This window comes from Carex rostrata, chromosome 18 (assembly GCF_964058835.1).
Source record: "Carex rostrata chromosome 18, lpCarRost1.2, whole genome shotgun sequence".
NCBI lineage: Eukaryota > Viridiplantae > Streptophyta > Magnoliopsida > Poales > Cyperaceae > Carex > Carex rostrata.
This window is the reverse complement of record NC_135935.1, coordinates 6890192-6907513: the sequence shown is the minus strand read 5'-3', so window position 1 is coordinate 6907513 and position 17322 is coordinate 6890192. Positions and strand designations below refer to the sequence as shown.

Below are 17322 nucleotides of genomic sequence, written 5' to 3'. Positions count from 1 at the left end.
CCAGAAGTGACTATAACTGAAACCCTTCAAAACTTGAACCAAAATTGAAATAGACGTTCAGCACGACACAGTACTCCTGTAGAATTTCTAATATATTTACCAATATGGCAATATTATGCTTTTGTAACAAAGACCACCTCAAAATAAACCTTCAAAAATTCAATTTCAAATATCTAACTTCAAAAGCTTCTACAAATAGATAATAATTGAATAGTGTGCTGAGAATCAAGCTAACAAAGTAGGAAAGTACAGTGCAAATGAAATAGAAGACTACCTCTCTACGCAACCAGCTAAAAACATCAAATACAATAACTGAGCTAGCTCTCATTTTACCCAAAAGTCATCTCACACAAGTAAAAAAAAAAAAACACATCTAAAAACAAAACTAAATCATTATTCCACATCGATACACAAATCGACTGTTGAGATCTCCCAAGTATCAAACAGTCTTGCGTAGGTCGCTTGAGCCATGAGCAAAATGACACCTCTCCCCATAGGTACACGACCCCTTGGCAAAGTTGTCACACAATTTCGTCTTGAAATGGTTTGCGGGGCCAGCATGACCTACACCACCACCAGTGACACCAGAAGTATTTCTCCCTCCTCGGGCTCCACCCCCTCCACCCCCTCCACTTACATTCACAATCAACTCTCTGACCATAGCACTGGCTTGATTGATCTGATCAAAAGTACCTTCAAGCTCTATGTTCTTCATATTTGGATCGGATTCATGGTCCCTGATAGCCAGCTTGGCACCAGTAACACGACAGATCTGTTTTGTATTAACCCCTCCCTTCCCAATAATGGCGCCAGCCAGAGATGCCTCCACACTAATTTTAGCAGTAGCTGATGCTCCAAAGCTGCCAGGTGCTGGGGCTGGTGCAGGGTGATCATACCTGGCACCATGAGAAAATCCACTGGGTGCACCCATTCCATAGGTTGGAGGCGCTTGCTGCATGTGATTAGAATGGGAATGAGCAGCAGACACCGGTTTTCCAAGTTCGCGATCACCATGGGCATAATGACACTTGTCCCCAAATTTGCACCCTTCAGCCGTGTTGTACTTGGTACATAGCTTGGTTTTGACAGAAGGGGTTGTAGGAGATGGAGCAGAGGTAGGATCTGGCATGGAGTAATGGTGGGCAGGACCCATTGCATGAGGTGGTGGGGCCGTTGCTGGACTCATCAGTTTAGAGACAGCTTGGTACCCACCTGGATAGTGGTGTAAGAAATGGCAGGTGTCCCCAAACGGGCACCCCGTAGTGCTGCATAAGATACAAATTGCAAGTCATGCAACAATTCAACAAAACAGAACTGTGAAAGAAAACAGAAAAAACAATAACAATAAAATCATATTAATAGAAAACTTTTGTATCACAGATCCCCATTGCCCCAACAGATACCACATAATGCTGTGGTTGCTCAATAAACATCGCCACAAAACTACAACTCAAAGAGAAACACCAAGCAGTATAACACCCACCATGTGTCAAATGCAATTTCAAGTTTAGAAAGAAATTACAAAGACATTAAGTTTTTCAAAAAAGAAAAGAGTTGAATGTTTTCCTTGTATCAGTCAAGTTTTGGTTACTTTAAGCAATGTATGTGCTCAATTTCATGACTATTATCTCCTAATCCCTTGTGGATTCATATTTCAATTGAATTTTCATTGGCGCATAATAGATAATTAACCATCAGTCTCCAATTTTTAATGCATTAACCCTTAAAAAAATTGCAAAGGTGTACCTGAAAGAAATAATCACAAGTTTTAAAAAAATTAAAAGTTAATGTCGCAAGGCCCTTTTAATTGTAGGATAAAACAAAATGGCAGACCCAATTTGAATGAATTGAATTAAACCGTTATGTGATTCCCAAATAATTCTGGGCTAATTTGCTTCTAAAAGGTATTATTAATTTTCATTATATCCCACAACTAAAGCGAGCCTTATCATTTCATAAAACATACAATGGTAGAGAAAAAATATAGAGTAATACCATTATGATGCCCATTATTATTTATTATGAATATAGAAAGTTCAGCTTGTTAACCTGAAAAACTTGGTGCATGGCTTCGATTTGCTTCCTACACCACTTTGGAACGAGTCCATTTCTGTTACATAAAATTAATTTCTTGTTTTCAGCTTATGTTCATAATAAATTTTAACATCCTGATAAATCTTCAGATTCTGATTAGGTAACCTCAATTTTAAAGCAACATAACTCAGAAAAAAATATACGGTCAATATTGAACTGATTTATGGTGGATTTTGGACTTCCCCATAGCCACACTATTTTTTTTGGAAACATCAATAGATTCAACTGAATTCCTTTCTGTTCATTAAACATTTTCCATTTAGAACAGTAGCAAATTGCATGGTTTCAATTTTCATCTCAGGAACAGTGACCACCTAATTGGTCTCTCCTTTTTACTATTGAGTCGACTTAATTCCAATAAATGAATTGAATCTGATATTTATCCTGGTTTTGTTTCAAAAAACGAGTTGTTTTCAGCCTGATGTAATATTTAAACTAAATTAATAAACAATAGAATTCTCAGATCCTATTCCATACCATCCAATTGGTTTAATAATGACTTCCCTTTTAAAAAGGTTAACTAATAATACATGTAATTGGCATTCAAAGAGTTTAAAACAATAAAATTTGGCGCCTTTAATGGTTACTGATTTTGCTAGCTATTCTGAATATCGTTTAAAAAAGTAAACAGGAATACAGAATGATAAGGGACTTATAGTAGGTTAAGAGTAAGCAAAGGAAACTCAACATAAGAACATAAGAAACTAGATCTACAAATATATAGACGAAGAATCGCAAATTGCAAACTAAATATAACTCGGGCGGAGAACACTGCAATAAATGATGGACAAATAAACGAAATCCTAGATCTACCACGTTTCCTAGAGACTCTATATCTAGCATGCATCTAATACGAACATCGGAGGCAACGTAAACAGATCACCATGAATAGGAAAGAAGAGACACTGAACAAAGAACCAAGTAGAACTGAGAAAAAATAACAGACCTTTGGGCCGCCTCTTCGCTGCACCTCCGAACGCTCCATTAGTCTGAGGCCTCCCTCTCTTACGGGACGGATCCATGGAAAAAGCTTACTAGAGGGATGTGGAGAGAGAGAGAGAGAGGTTAGGGTTTAGAAAGAGCGGAGGTTGATAGACTCGATAAAAAGAAGGAAAGGAGGAAAAAAAATGAGGAGGTGGAGATGTATTAATGGAAGGTGGACGCGAGACGGGTCATAGCCAGATTTAACTTTAGGTTCGGGTCCGGTGTCAAGGAATCTATGAGTGCGAATCCTCTGAGGTATCTCATATTTTGCGTGACCGACGTGTCCGGTGTCTGTTCGGGATAGCGCAGGGGGCCAGTATTATTTTAGCTTTGAGATTCGTGTAAAACTTATTTGAACGTTTTTTATTTTTCAACAAGTCATGCAAAATATGAGATACCTCAGAGGATGCGAATTCGGAATGTATCTACGCAACTACGCCTGGAGTCCGTATCGTCTGCATCAACTCTGAAGAGCATCTTTTGAGTTAATACATATTACCCGTCCGATTGTAAACGGAGCCCATCCGGCCTCCGACTAAACCATACGGAATCTTTAATATTAGTGTGGTTCTAACTCGCACGAATCATGAAGCCTTTCAGACAGTCAAGATGCATTAACTCAAAAGTTTTCTTCTTGAGTTAATGCAGAGGATACGAGCTTCTACGCCTGGTGCATGTGCAATGCCAATGTATGGAGTTCGTGAAGTGCAACGTCATCCAGGATGTGGACCCCACTTTTCAGAAATATAAACGAAAAAATTGAGGGCATTTGGCGGCAACTTAGAATTCGTATAAATAAAAAATAATCATATTGCGTATTTCATATTTCCAGAAATATATTTATTTTATAAAAACTAAATTCAGATTTAAATCTTTATGAGAACGTTAGAATTAGATCCTTCTTATTCTAGAAAAAAAAACAGTACATCAACAATTAATTTTTTTTTATTATAACGTTAAAAATAGAGATTCTTTACAACTGCTAAAAAAATTATAATTATAAATGAGTGAGGTTGTGTTACCGTGCATAGCATATTAATCCATACTTTATTTTGTTTGTCATATAAGTTACATTCAAAACCATCATATTATGGAAATATTTATATGCCGCTCAATAGAAGAGCGATGTAGTGAGCCAACTTTCGGCCATTTTTATTAATAACTCAAAAAAAATAGTTTTTTATAAATATACCCTCAAAATATGAGTTTTTTCAAATATACCCTAACCGCCCGGGACACGGCGGTTTTTTTTTTTTTTTTTTTTTTTTTTATAGATCTGATTTTTTCTTAATATTTTCATTTGTGAAGTATTTTTTTTTTGTTTAGGGTATTTGCCAAAAAATAAAATATTTGATATATTTATAAGTGGTGTCGTAACTCTCGGTCATTTTTTTTAATACCGAACATAAAAAACAAATTTACCAAACTAACTAATATTTTAATTTTTTTTTATATCTACCCAGACATGCTGGCGGTCCAGATCTATAATGAACCGCCAGGTGGTGGGGCGGTCCACTATGCATCAATTGTGATAACTGTCTCTTATTATATTTTTCTGCAAATGCTTTAGTGCACATCTTGATGGGTAACTTATATTAATCTGGGCCGTCGGTTAAAGGATTTTCATTCAATTGACTTCTCTGAAAATAAAATTCTCCAGGCTCTGGTGCTTCGTAACCTCAGACACCTCTCGCAGGGGGCTGCCGCCCCCCTGCCACCCCCCGCATACTCCTAGAATCAGGCCCACATCATAACACTAGGTGTAATATTTTTTATTATTGTTTTTAAGGAACCTTATGTATGTGGGCCTGATTCTAGGAGTATGTGGGGGGTGGCAGGGGGGCAGCAGCCCCCTGCGAGCGGTGTCTGAGGTTACGAAGCACCAGAGCCCGGAGAATTTTATTTTCAGAGAAGTCAATTGAATGAAAATCCTTTAACCGACAGCCCAGATTAATATAAGTTACCCATCAAGATGTGCTGTTCAGATTAATATAAGTTACCCATCAAGTTAAGTTAAATTACCCATCAAGATGTGCGGCATAAATTCGACTTTCCTAGCCAAAGTTATGGGTGTTTAAAGTTTTTTTGAAAATTAAACTTTAGAAATTCATAATTAACTGTAGAAAAATCCAAATAAGTTGAAATTTATATCAATTCTGTGTATTTTTGAATGCTCTACATGCTGTATCAATCCATACTTTAAATTCATAATTAACCGAGAGTTACGACACCACTTATAAATATATCAAATGTTTTATTTTTTGGCAAATACCCTAAACAAAAAAAAACTAAAACTTCACAAATGAAAATATTAAGAAAAAATCAGATCTCTATAAAAAAATAAAAAAAAGAGCAAACCGCCCGTGTTCCTGGCGGTCTGCTATAGAAGCAGACCGCCCGTGTCCCGGACGGTTAGGGTATATTTGAAAAAACTCATATTTTGAGGGTATATTTATAAAAAAAACTATTTTTTTGGGGTTATTAATAAAAATGGCCGGCCAACTTTACGCTTAATTAATTTTTTAAAATTTAAATAATCAATATGAATTGTTTAACATGATTTTCGTATGAATATGTACTTACAGACTAAATTTTATGTTTTTTTATAATTTCTTTATTATTACTATCACTACCACCTTCACTTTAACTTTTATTTTTATTTTTTTATTACTTTATTACTACTTATCTTTATTTTATGATTGTGATGGTCTAAAATCTTCAGATCAAGTGATTTTTTACCTATTTAAAAAGTAGTTAAAATTCTAATAAAAAATGAAAAATTTGATCTATATATATATTTATTGAATATCATGTTCAATAATTTAGATTGATTGTTTGAACTTTAAGAAATAAAGATATTGATCTATAGCATGAATCAATATGTGTCATGCATAGTACTGGACCCTCATTCATTATAAATTCAACAAATATAATCTAACATTCAAACTTCGTATATATTATAGAGTTAGGCTAATATGACACTAGTGTTATATCAAACTAAATAATACCACATCTTAAACCCTTAGATCTGCTTTAAGATTCGTACTATCCGCTTTTACTGTTCAAGCACTTCATTTTGTACGAATCTTAAAGCAGATCTAAGGGTTTAAGATGTGGTGTTATTTAGTTTAATATAACACTAGTGTCATATTAGCCTAACTCTATATTATATACATAAAAAAATCATGAAAATCATATTAACGGTCTGTAACATCAATTTGATGAAGCATCAATGCTTAATTTGCATGAAAATTGAAACTCTACTAATATATAAGAAAAATAACATGTCTATGTTTTTTTTTCTATTTTTTTTGTTGCATAATTCGAGAATTTATTGTCAAGATTGTTAAGATAAATCGTTGTCAAAAAATTCACACCTCACTTTTAAACCATCTTGTTCCCTACAATATATTACAATTTCAATTTATGAGACATTTTAATTATTAAATATTTTATTATATTTGTTCAGCATCTTTGTAGTTTGTTATTTTGCATTTCTAAAATTGATATTTAAAAACAATTGCAAATGACAACGTATTACTTTTTGAAAATTTGTCTAAATTTTCAATATGATGAATTATTTCCAAAGAAAAATAATATATTTCTATACGACTATACGGGACAATTGTTTAATGTGTTGAGTAAGGCTACGGTACTTTGCAATGCGCAAGTCGTTTAGTGCATTGGATTCATATATCTATTTTCAAAGTTTAAATAGTCGATTTGAACAGCTCAGCATTATTATCATATGAAAATATACTTGGAAACTAAATTTTATATTTTTTAAAATGTTTGTACTATTTTTTTTTGATAGGTAGAAAATCACTACTTTCGATGGTTCAACATTTTTAGATTAAGTGATTTTCTAATTGTCTCAAAAAATAGTTAAAATTTTTCAACAAATATAAAATTTGGTCTCCAATTATTTTTAATAATAATAATGTTGAGCAATTCTTGAAAACGGAGATATGAATCCAATGTACAAAACGATTCGTGCATTGCAAAGTACCATAGCCTCACTCTAAAGTGTTAATGTAAACTATTATATAGCCGAGTTGGGTTTTGCATTTAATTAATGCAAATATTCTCAAGAATTTTTTTTTAGAAACCACAAATAAAAAAAATAGATTTTATCAAACCAACTTGATTGCTTTGTTTTTTTTACAAAAATCACAAGAACTGAGATGCTATTTCGGTTCCATTTTTTTTTTAACCGAAATAGCAATTCAGTCCGAGTTGTTTTCACAGATTTCGAGAAAAAAATACATTAAAAAATTGTGAAAATATCTCGGATCGAATTGTCATTTTGGTCCTGAAAAAAAAATATTCGGACCGAAATAACATTTCAGTTCTTATCATTTTTATAAAAAAAGAAAAGAAATCATATTGGTTTCATAAATTTTTTTTTTAATTATGGTTTATAAAAAAAATTCTATTCTCAAGGGCCGTTGAGCTTCTCTTGGACATTTTATTTTGTTCTCTCTACTTAAAACGACCTTCGCTGAACATTTTAGGTCCGTCAAATTATAGTGGGCCTTATATGGGCCTCTTTCTCAAATGATACTAAAAAAATTTACATGATCATTTACACACACAAAAAGGAAAAAGGAAGAAGAAGAAGAAGAAGAAAAAGTGATTAAACTAAAAGCAGGAAAGACAAAATGCTCATTTTTTTTCCTCCCTCCCAGTCTTCTTCCCAAATGAATAAAAGTAATAATTTACAATATAAATTCAAATATTAATTGAGGGAAAATTTAACTTTGTATATTAAATTAGAAAAGAACTAGACCTCAAACTTTTGAGTAAGTGCATTTCTTTATAGCTAGTTAACAAACTTATAAGATCAGATTCATCATAATTTCTTCTTACAAAATTTGGATTAAAAATTGTTCATGTTCGGATGTCGGAAAATTACATGCGCAATGGCATTTCCTCGAAAGAACAAACGAAACAGCACATCTAATTAATTACAACTCTGAAGCAAATTAAATATGATACTAATTATATATCCACCACAAAATGAACACTAATTAACTACAACTGAACTAAGAGCAAGCTTTCAGTTTCCTTAGAAACATCATGTTAAATTTGCCAAACTAACAATGACATAATATTTTGAAAAGAAAACAATGTACATTTATTCAAACAACCCCTTAAATTGTTGATATTTGCTATTGCCAGTAGACTATATGCTTCTAGCCATCATCTCTTGATACCTTCTGTAAGACTCCTGTTTCTCTAAGAGAAACTTCTCATGACAACTCGCAATAAATTCTTCGGCGAGTCGATCGATCTCATTCATGTCAGTATCAGTCATAGTCTCAGCTGATTCTCTCTCCTCCAACCATTGCAGATACTGAGTCTCTCTCTCCTCTTCGTAGCGATCCTCTTGTGCAGAGGAATTGAAATTGAAATTGTAATTGTACAGTTTACTGGAATCTGTAATGGGTGTGACATGAGAGGGACACCATTTGAGGTGCAATTTTATGAAGCTAACAAGCTTGTTTTGCTTGGTAGTAACACATTTCTGATATTCTGGTAATTTGGAGATTGATTTCTTCTTGGTAAGGAGATCAAACACCAAGCATTTCAAATCTACAAGGACATATGCAAAATGGGTCACATGGGGAAGGATATTTGTGTGGAGAAAAGATTTGATCTTCTTCTTGGGTTTGTGTGAATTCAGCTTCTGGTTCTTGAATTTGAAATATTTGAAAGAGGGGAGCAGTTTTGGTGGCTGCACTTCAATAGCCATGAAATGAATTTTCTATTTTTTAATTTTTTTTTAATTTCTGGCAGTTCAAGAGGGAGCACCTCAGGGGCTTTATATACTGTGATACTTAGTAGCTATATTCTCTTTTAATTAAAATCCGTGAAAAGTTGAAATCATAACACATACGCGCCAGTTGGAAAAGTGAACCGGATTGGAACCAAGCCGGTTTGGTCCGGTTTAAATAATGGATATGCATGCCGGTCTGACTTGTTTAAAAGTAGGTATACTTTGACGAATCAAATTCTGCTATTATTCTCGTGCATGAACTGTATTTTTGCTATTCCTGTCTTTTCAAATCCAGTCATTGAATTGTTTCGAGATGCGTGCAGAAATTTTTTTGAAAAAAATTGCTTTGAAATTTATTCTCGAAAAAAATTGAACGATTGGATTCGAAAAGGCAGGGATAGCATGATTACTGTTCACGGAAAGAGAATAGCAACGGATTTCATTCCTACTTTGACCTGAGATTCTGGGAATGAATTTGCACAATTTTCTGTTCTTTGTGATCAATAAATCTATAATAGATATAATGTTACTAACAATAAGTAATAAAATTTATAAAAGAGGATTAAACCGTCAAGATATGTCCTGTTTGCTTCTTCTTTTTTTTATCTAAAGGGGGGATTTCATGTATACCCCTCAAAAACTTTGAAATTACGTATTATACACACCTTTAGCGCTTTAAAAAAAAAAATTTAAGTCCAAAAATTTATTGAATATAAAATTTATTTTAGAATTATCTCGTTCTAAAATTTAAACTTTTCAATAAATATTTTCTTATCAGTCCAAAGAATAATTATAATTTAATTAATATTTTGAAGTAACCAACCGTTAACAAAATCAGATTCAACTCATCTCATCACTTTAGGGATTCGGGCTAGCGTAGAGGGGGGCACTATTATTGAGCTTTGAGATCCGTGCCAAGTTAAAAAGAACGGTCCAGATTCATTAATTGAAAAAGATTCCGTTATGCAGTATTGGAGAGGATGTGAATTCTAACAAAATCAGGGTTTTGAACGGGTGGGGTCGTTACCAATGACAATGTAAATTGTAAAGTAACATCATGAGTTTTTTTTTTTAATTTTATTTTAACTTTAACACGAGAAAGGAAATGACACTGGTTCATGCCTTGTGTTCGCCGTTATTGTTCCTTTTTAGTTGAATTGCGTAAAAATCCTGTGTCCGAATTGGCTTCTTTTTTACTCATGTAGTTAAGAGTGTCAACCAAACAGATTTATTTAGATAGCATAGTGTGAAAATTATTTTCGTATCCATATTTTATTAAGAAAATACAAATACGGATACAGATAATAGACAGATGTTAGAACTCAAATTTAAAATATATTTATCTTAAACAAAAAAGCATAAAGAGCGGATAATTGACGAATTAGAGATATTACTAATAAACATGCATGTATAGATAATACACAATTTAAAATAACAAAGTTAATAAAAAAAAACATGCATATATTAGTTGATGTCATAATAGAAAAAAATATATAAAATATGAGGGTATTTTCAACAAAAAATAGAAAATAGAAGTTGAGGTGAACAATTTTTTTTTTTTGACACTTTAACACCATCCTATTATAAATAAGAAATTTTACCATCTGCTTGTATTTCAATTTAGTTAATTTGGGTTATATGGATATCAATATCTCTATAATTCTGAGCAGAACTGGAGTGTTCTTAAGAGCGTCTCTAATCCAGCAATTGAAGTTAATTGCTAAATATCGGTTATGAAAATTTTAGAAATTAATCTGTTGCATTGATGGAATTAAATTAAATTGCTTTCTATGTTCACATCAGTGCATCTTTCCTTTTTATTGGAGAGAGAGCACTAAGAAAGATTTTGAGCCAATCAATTAAACAACGTGTCATTAAACAAATGTTTTCTTATAAAACAAATTTGTTAATTTAGCAATTGTAATACATCCCAGTAATTATGTTAGAAATTAACACATCAGATTAGCAATCTTAAAACAATTACCATTGTAGATGCGGCTCACTAAGTTCTTTGATGAGTTTAACTCTCAAGCCTATTGAATTAACCTCAAATACTGAATCCAAATCCTTGAAATGGATCACTTCACGAGTGATGCACTTACATATCAATTTATACAATTTTGAAATAAATTACAATAAAGTCGAGTGGTAAAAAAAGATGAAAAATTAACGTATTATTAACTTATAATTTTTTTTATCATTTAACTTTATACTAAATTAATTTGAAAATTATGAATCTGATATATAAACGCATTACTCGTGGATTAGATCAATTTCAACATTTTGAATTCGTCATTTGAAATTATTCCGACAAATATTAGAGTTAAACTCAGTAAGAATTTGGTGAGTTTAATAGCATCTCAATTCCACTCCTATAATTCTCCTTTTTTTATGAAAGATCAATACACTCTCAAGCATATATTTGATGGTAAAAACTTAAATTCATATTTTGGAGGTGTATCAATAGAAAATGGCTTTAGTTAAAAGACAAAACAAGGGTCTTGACTTATGAGCATTATAGCAGAGATCTGTTCTGTCATTTCTTTTCCTTTATTTTTGCTTTTGCTGGAGAGCATTCACTGCAAGTCCTATTGTTTGTGTTTCTAGAAAATTCAAGCCTGACCTAATTAAAGAATCTGAATTCACCTGAATTCTTATGCCAATTTCTTTGTGGCAGCTTTTACCACAGAAAATTTCATGTATACCTCTTAAAATTTTGAAAATTGCATACTTTCCTCACTAAAATTCATAAATATCATATTATATTTCTGAATTTTAAAAATTTACAAATTTAATCAATTTATTGACTTTATTGTTAAAAACTCATTTAAAATTTATGAAGTATCTATTTTACCTTTTATAAAAATATAAAATATATAGTCAGTGTAAGAAAGATATTTCGTATTCTAACTGATTGACTTCGGAGAAATAATGATCTATTTCTCTACTTGTGATACATGCACATTGACATTTAAGCATATGTTTACGTTTTCCTTATTAGTAAGAAAATAAATCATTTTGCTCTCAAAACTGACCAATTAGAGGACTGAATATATCTCTTACATTAGATAAATTTATGATATATTTTTTTAATTAGATAAATTTATAATTTTTTTTAATTTAAAAGGATATCTATGTTATCGTGAATTTTAAAAAACGAAATACAAAATTTAGAATTTTTGAGAGAGATGCATGAAATTTCCCCCTATTGAAAATTTACACAACCACAAAACAAGATAGGATCCTTGTAATTACTAGTAGGCGTCTAGTACTGACAGTGGGGCCCACTATGAGAAGGTGATTAGGACATGACGCATCTCTTTTAAACTTGGCGCCCCAGCTTTGAGGCAATAATTCAAATAGACTATCCAATTCTGAGGTGAGAATATTGAAATAATGGGCTTTAAATGCTGACAATGGGACCACGAAAAGTCTACAAATCTTAGAAACCTCATCTAGAATTTTTTTTATAAATAGAATTAAATTTAAATATTTTAATGAAATAAGTATATTGAATTTTTTTTTTTAATGAAAAACAGCTTCACAGGATCAGTGGAAGCGGATTAATATGTTAGCAGTAAGTGCGATGGAGTAAAAAAATTTGCCGGTGGAGCTGTTTTTTATAAAAATCAAATTTAACGTGCTTGTTTTGTTGAAATATTTATAATTTTTAAAAAAAAAATCCCCATATAGTATTATGGGTGGTAAAAGTAAAAGAAAATGGAAGCAATTAGCATTGTTCTTGAGAAATTACGAAGCTATATATATAATCTAAAATTATACGAGGTTATGGTAATATGTAAAGCGCATATTGGTCTATATTATGGATCAATGTTTTTGTTTTAAAAGTTCAAATAGTCGATATGAACTGTTCAACATGATTTCTGTATGAAAAATATAATTGCAGACAGGAGAGGAGTTCGACTTTCAAGATATGATAGTCAAAAGCACATCGGAGATCAATCTTATAAGTTTTCATGTAAGTATGGAAGTCAATTTTACAATACTCATAACATTTCACTCATAATTGTATAGAAAAACATAAATAAATACATAAATTTTGAAAATAAATGAAAAACAATTGACCCCATTCTATTACTAAGTCCACCTCAGCTTGCTTACTAAAATTTCTTTTACTATTTTTTAGATATGTAAAAAAATTCAGAATATTTACATCAAGTGATTTTCTACCTATCTAAAAAATTTTAGATAGGGAAAAAAATCTAAAAGATGTCAAATTTGATGTACAAGTACATTTTTATATGAAAAATCACATTAAATGGTCCATATTAATTATTTAAACTTTACAAAAATACAAAATGATCCATAATACGAACCATTATGTACTATGCACAATACCATAACCTCACTCGTTTAAAACTTGTAATGTGGAGATAAAAAGTTTATTTTTTTGCTTCAGTTTCATTCTTAGGTCAACATATTTGTTCCCAACAAATTAGTGGTTTTCTTTTATTTTATAAGATTCGATAAAAATTAATTATCACTAAATTAGTATTATATTACATGTGTCCTCATATTTGTATCCGAAATCATAGAACAATTTATAGATGATTTTGAATCATTTCTATCCTTTTTTTTTTTTTTTTAGATTTTAGATTTCATTTCGATTTTTCTTTTTCTATTCTACAGGGATAGAATCAATAATCCTCAAAGAATTCTACGAGAGCTGTGAAGCTTTCGTAGAATTATTTTTTCTCTTGTAAATTCAGATACTGAAATTTATTCATTTTGTTTTTTGTTTTTTGTTTTTTTTTATCATAAAATAGTTAAAAGAAAATTAGAAGTATATAAATTTTGGTCTTCAACAACAACATAATGAGTTGTTTGAATTGGTGATTTGGATTTCAAATGGTAAGCCTTTTGGTCAAAATAGTGTTTACTTTGGGAAGTATCTTAACACAACTAAGAGAAATAATTACTAAATACATTCTAAATCTAAATAAATTAATTAAATCCTAAAAGTAAGAGGGAGCAAGAAAAAACATTTCTAGTACCATAACATGTGAAGCCCATACCAAAAAGGACTTAGGTGATCAGATTATGTTTGGGAATAAATATTTTTATTTTTATTTTTAAGGTCACATGGAAAGAGAGCAACAACTTTGAGAAAGAAAATTTCTTGAACATTTTTTTGGAAAAAATAAATAGTAACGAAATGCTTACGAAATTGGGCAACCAATAAATTTGAATATAGCTAAATTCTGCTAAAATTTATCCTCCTCAAATGCTTTATTTTGTGTATCTTCATTATGTCTTCATTTTTCAAAACTTTAATAATTTAAAATTTAAAACTTAAGAGTCAAAATAAAACTATTGAATGTGATCTATGTTATTTTCTCTATGTGCTCATAAAAAATTTCACATTTTAATTTTGTTTTTATGTTAATCAATAAGTTGAAAAATCAACGTCTAAAAATTATCCACATTAATTAGTACGTTTTTTTATAAGCTCTTGATGACAAGTTGACAACCAAAACAAAATTGAATTGTTATAATTTTTTACATGTGAATATATAAAATGGTGTATATCATATCCAACGGTTTTATTTTGACTTTTTAAAGTTTTTTAAAATAAAGACACGATAAAAACATAAAAAATAGAAACATTTGAACCCTCCTCAATGTCTTCATAAAGAAATTATGTTATTCTCTGTTTGGTGAGTGGAAGAAGAGATAGAGTAAGCTCTTAGGCGAGGTAAATTTTGACTACCGTTTTACCCGGTTTCTATTACTTATTACAAATTACAATGATATAAATTTAAATATAGTTATTCAAATTAGGCGAGTGTTTAACACATTGTTTTAAATAAAAGTACGTGCTTTGTCAGATTGACGAGGAATCACCAAGTGATTAATCGGTATGTGACTGATAAATTAAAATTTTATGGATAATTTTATGTTATTATAAAATTATATACATACTTATAATTTATTAAAAATAATTAATATAACTCATCAAATTTATCAAATATATTTATTGTAATTTTTAGTTTCTTTATTAATTAATAAAGTTTTATGAACTGCTATTTAAAAAGGTCCAGATAAATAAGACAAGGTATAGTACATATCAATGTATTTAAATGTGACCGTATGGACTGTATATGTGTATGAAATGATTTTCGCATACAAAATCTCATGCAATCAAGTTCATGTAGTTTTCAATACATGAACCGCATAAGCAGTTATGCAGACGCATATGCGATCCATACGGATTTAAAAAAAGAAAAACTCCTATGCATTGAAGGAGAATTAGCACCAATGACCTTTAGAATGTGGTAAAGATCACAAATTACTAGGCTAAATAACTCTTGTGATACGAATTAGTTTTATTTATCTATTTTTCTTTAACAATGCATAGTAAAACCGTATGTGTACTTCCGCATACATCCGCATAGATGTATGCAGTGCCTTTCCATACGCATGAACAAAATTGCAAAACACTGGTATATATAACATATAATATTGAAAATAAGAATAATAAAAATGACCAACTAATTGACTATATAGACGGGAAACAGACGATTAATCGGGCTGTTTAAACGAATAACAGACGATTAATTGGACAAATCGGTCGATTGGTCTGTTTCATCCGCAAATAGCCATCTGATAAATCTGTTTGTGACGTTATGGTCACCGTCTGTGACTAAACGGACGATTAATCGGCCGTTTAAACCCTTTTTTACAACACTGATTTAGAAAGGGAGCCTTAAATTTAAATTCGTATCCTCTGCATTAACTTAACTTTTTTTTTTGAGTTAATGCTTGAATTAATGCAGAATGAATTCGGACCATCCAATACGTATTGACACCGATATTAAAATTGTTCTGTGCTTTCGCCTGAAATCATATTAGTCCGAATTCTGATCAAACAACCGAGATGTATTAACTCAAAAGTTGATCTAATGTAGAAGATGCGGACCCCTTAAATTTGATGGCATCCATGGAATCGGTGACAAGAGAAGCTTCCTTTGATTGCAACGGTGCTTCAAGTACCTTTGCTTGGAGGCATCACTTTGAGGTTTATTTTGGAGACTCATGAATTTTGTGTGACATGCAAAAGGAGTTACAGCTAACGAGGAAGGTTCAACTGCCCTTCATGTACGCAAATGATCTCACCTTTGCAATCATTTGCCCATGACATGACATCGTCTCCAGGCAACAGATTAGCAGGAATATGTTTTATTTTTAGAAAATATATAATTGAATTGTCAGACAACACACTGTTTAATTTTTATTCCGTTAAAAAAATAACAAGAATCGAACCAAAGTTTTTATTCAAGTTAGAACTGACCGGAAAGTTGACTCGGTCCATCCAATTTTGTTCGTGCGCATAACTAGCAACACAACACATAAGATACATAAATAAAACCGAAATTTTTATTAATTTAATTTTAAAAAAAATCAAAACATTACTAAAATTGGAGAATTCGAAAAACATCAGGTCCTCCAATTCAATCTGCCACCTTATTCTTGCGTGCGCGTGGAAGAGGGGGGCAGATTGAATTGGAGCTCTTACAAAAACCTAAATATCAGTATATTACAGTGTATTTTTGGATTTTTGGAAGGCATCCAATTCAATCTGCGCCCTCCAAAAATGAAGCCGCATATTGAATTGGCGGTACTGGTATTTTTGGAATTCTCCAGAAAACGTAGTTTTTTAGTTTTTTTTTTTTTTAAATATGGTATAAATAAACTCGGGTATAGGCAATTTTTTTTTTTTTTTTGTTTCAAATGAGGTCTCCAATATAAATATCCAAAATTAATTATTGCTAGAAGCATAACTAACTCGGAAACTATGGTTCTCAATTTTACCAACTATCACTGCACTAATTATCCTTTTATGTTATAATATAGTGTCCAGTTAATATGATATTGGTGTCATATGACACTAACTTTAAAATTGATGGAATGGAATTCAAATGATTAATCCAAACCGTTCAAATCAATTTACTTTATGAGTGATGTGTTTATATACAATTTTTTTATATTTTTGAGTTATTTTAGTATTAAATCAAGCGGTAAAAATGTTGAAAAATGAATGTATTGAAATTAACTTAAAACTCATTCATTTGACCGCTTGACTTGATACTAAATAAATTCAAAAATTTATAAATTTGCATGTAAACACACAACTAATGAAGTAGATCGATTTGAATGGTTTGGATTCACCGTTTGAAATCGATTCGATAGGTTTTGGAATTTGTGTTATATTGACTTAAATGACACTAATGTTATACTAGCCGAACTCTATAATATATAATTATTAATTGGTATAATACAAGTGTTGAATTAAATAAACTATGGCATACTTTGTTAGCTGGAAGCCTGGAATTCAGATCCAGTGCAATACCTAAGTGTAGAATGAGATCTGATTCGTCCGTTTTAATCTGACACACATCTCAAAGCAAATATTTATATTTTAATTATCTGCGTCGAATTAATTT

At 31.2% G+C, this 17322-nt stretch overlaps 2 protein-coding genes across 2 annotated transcripts; both read right to left on the bottom strand.

Annotated features, from left to right (window-relative positions):
- Positions 1 to 152: 152 nt before the first annotated feature.
- On the bottom strand, positions 153 to 3246 carry LOC144569331 (zinc finger CCCH domain-containing protein 14-like). The gene is made up of 3 exons (XM_078319626.1): positions 3041 to 3246; positions 2050 to 2110; positions 153 to 1265 (listed from the first exon to the last, which is right to left on the bottom strand). Exons 1-3 carry the CDS (start codon positions 3114 to 3116, stop codon positions 440 to 442), a joined length of 963 nt encoding a protein of 320 aa, XP_078175752.1. The 5' UTR covers positions 3117 to 3246; the 3' UTR covers positions 153 to 439.
- Positions 3247 to 8263: 5017 nt separating this feature from the next.
- LOC144569817 (uncharacterized) lies at positions 8264 to 8833 on the bottom strand. Its single transcript, XM_078320291.1, has one exon. The coding sequence runs from the start codon at positions 8831 to 8833 to the stop codon at positions 8264 to 8266; it is 570 nt and encodes a 189-aa protein (XP_078176417.1).
- Positions 8834 to 17322: the final 8489 nt, after the last annotated feature.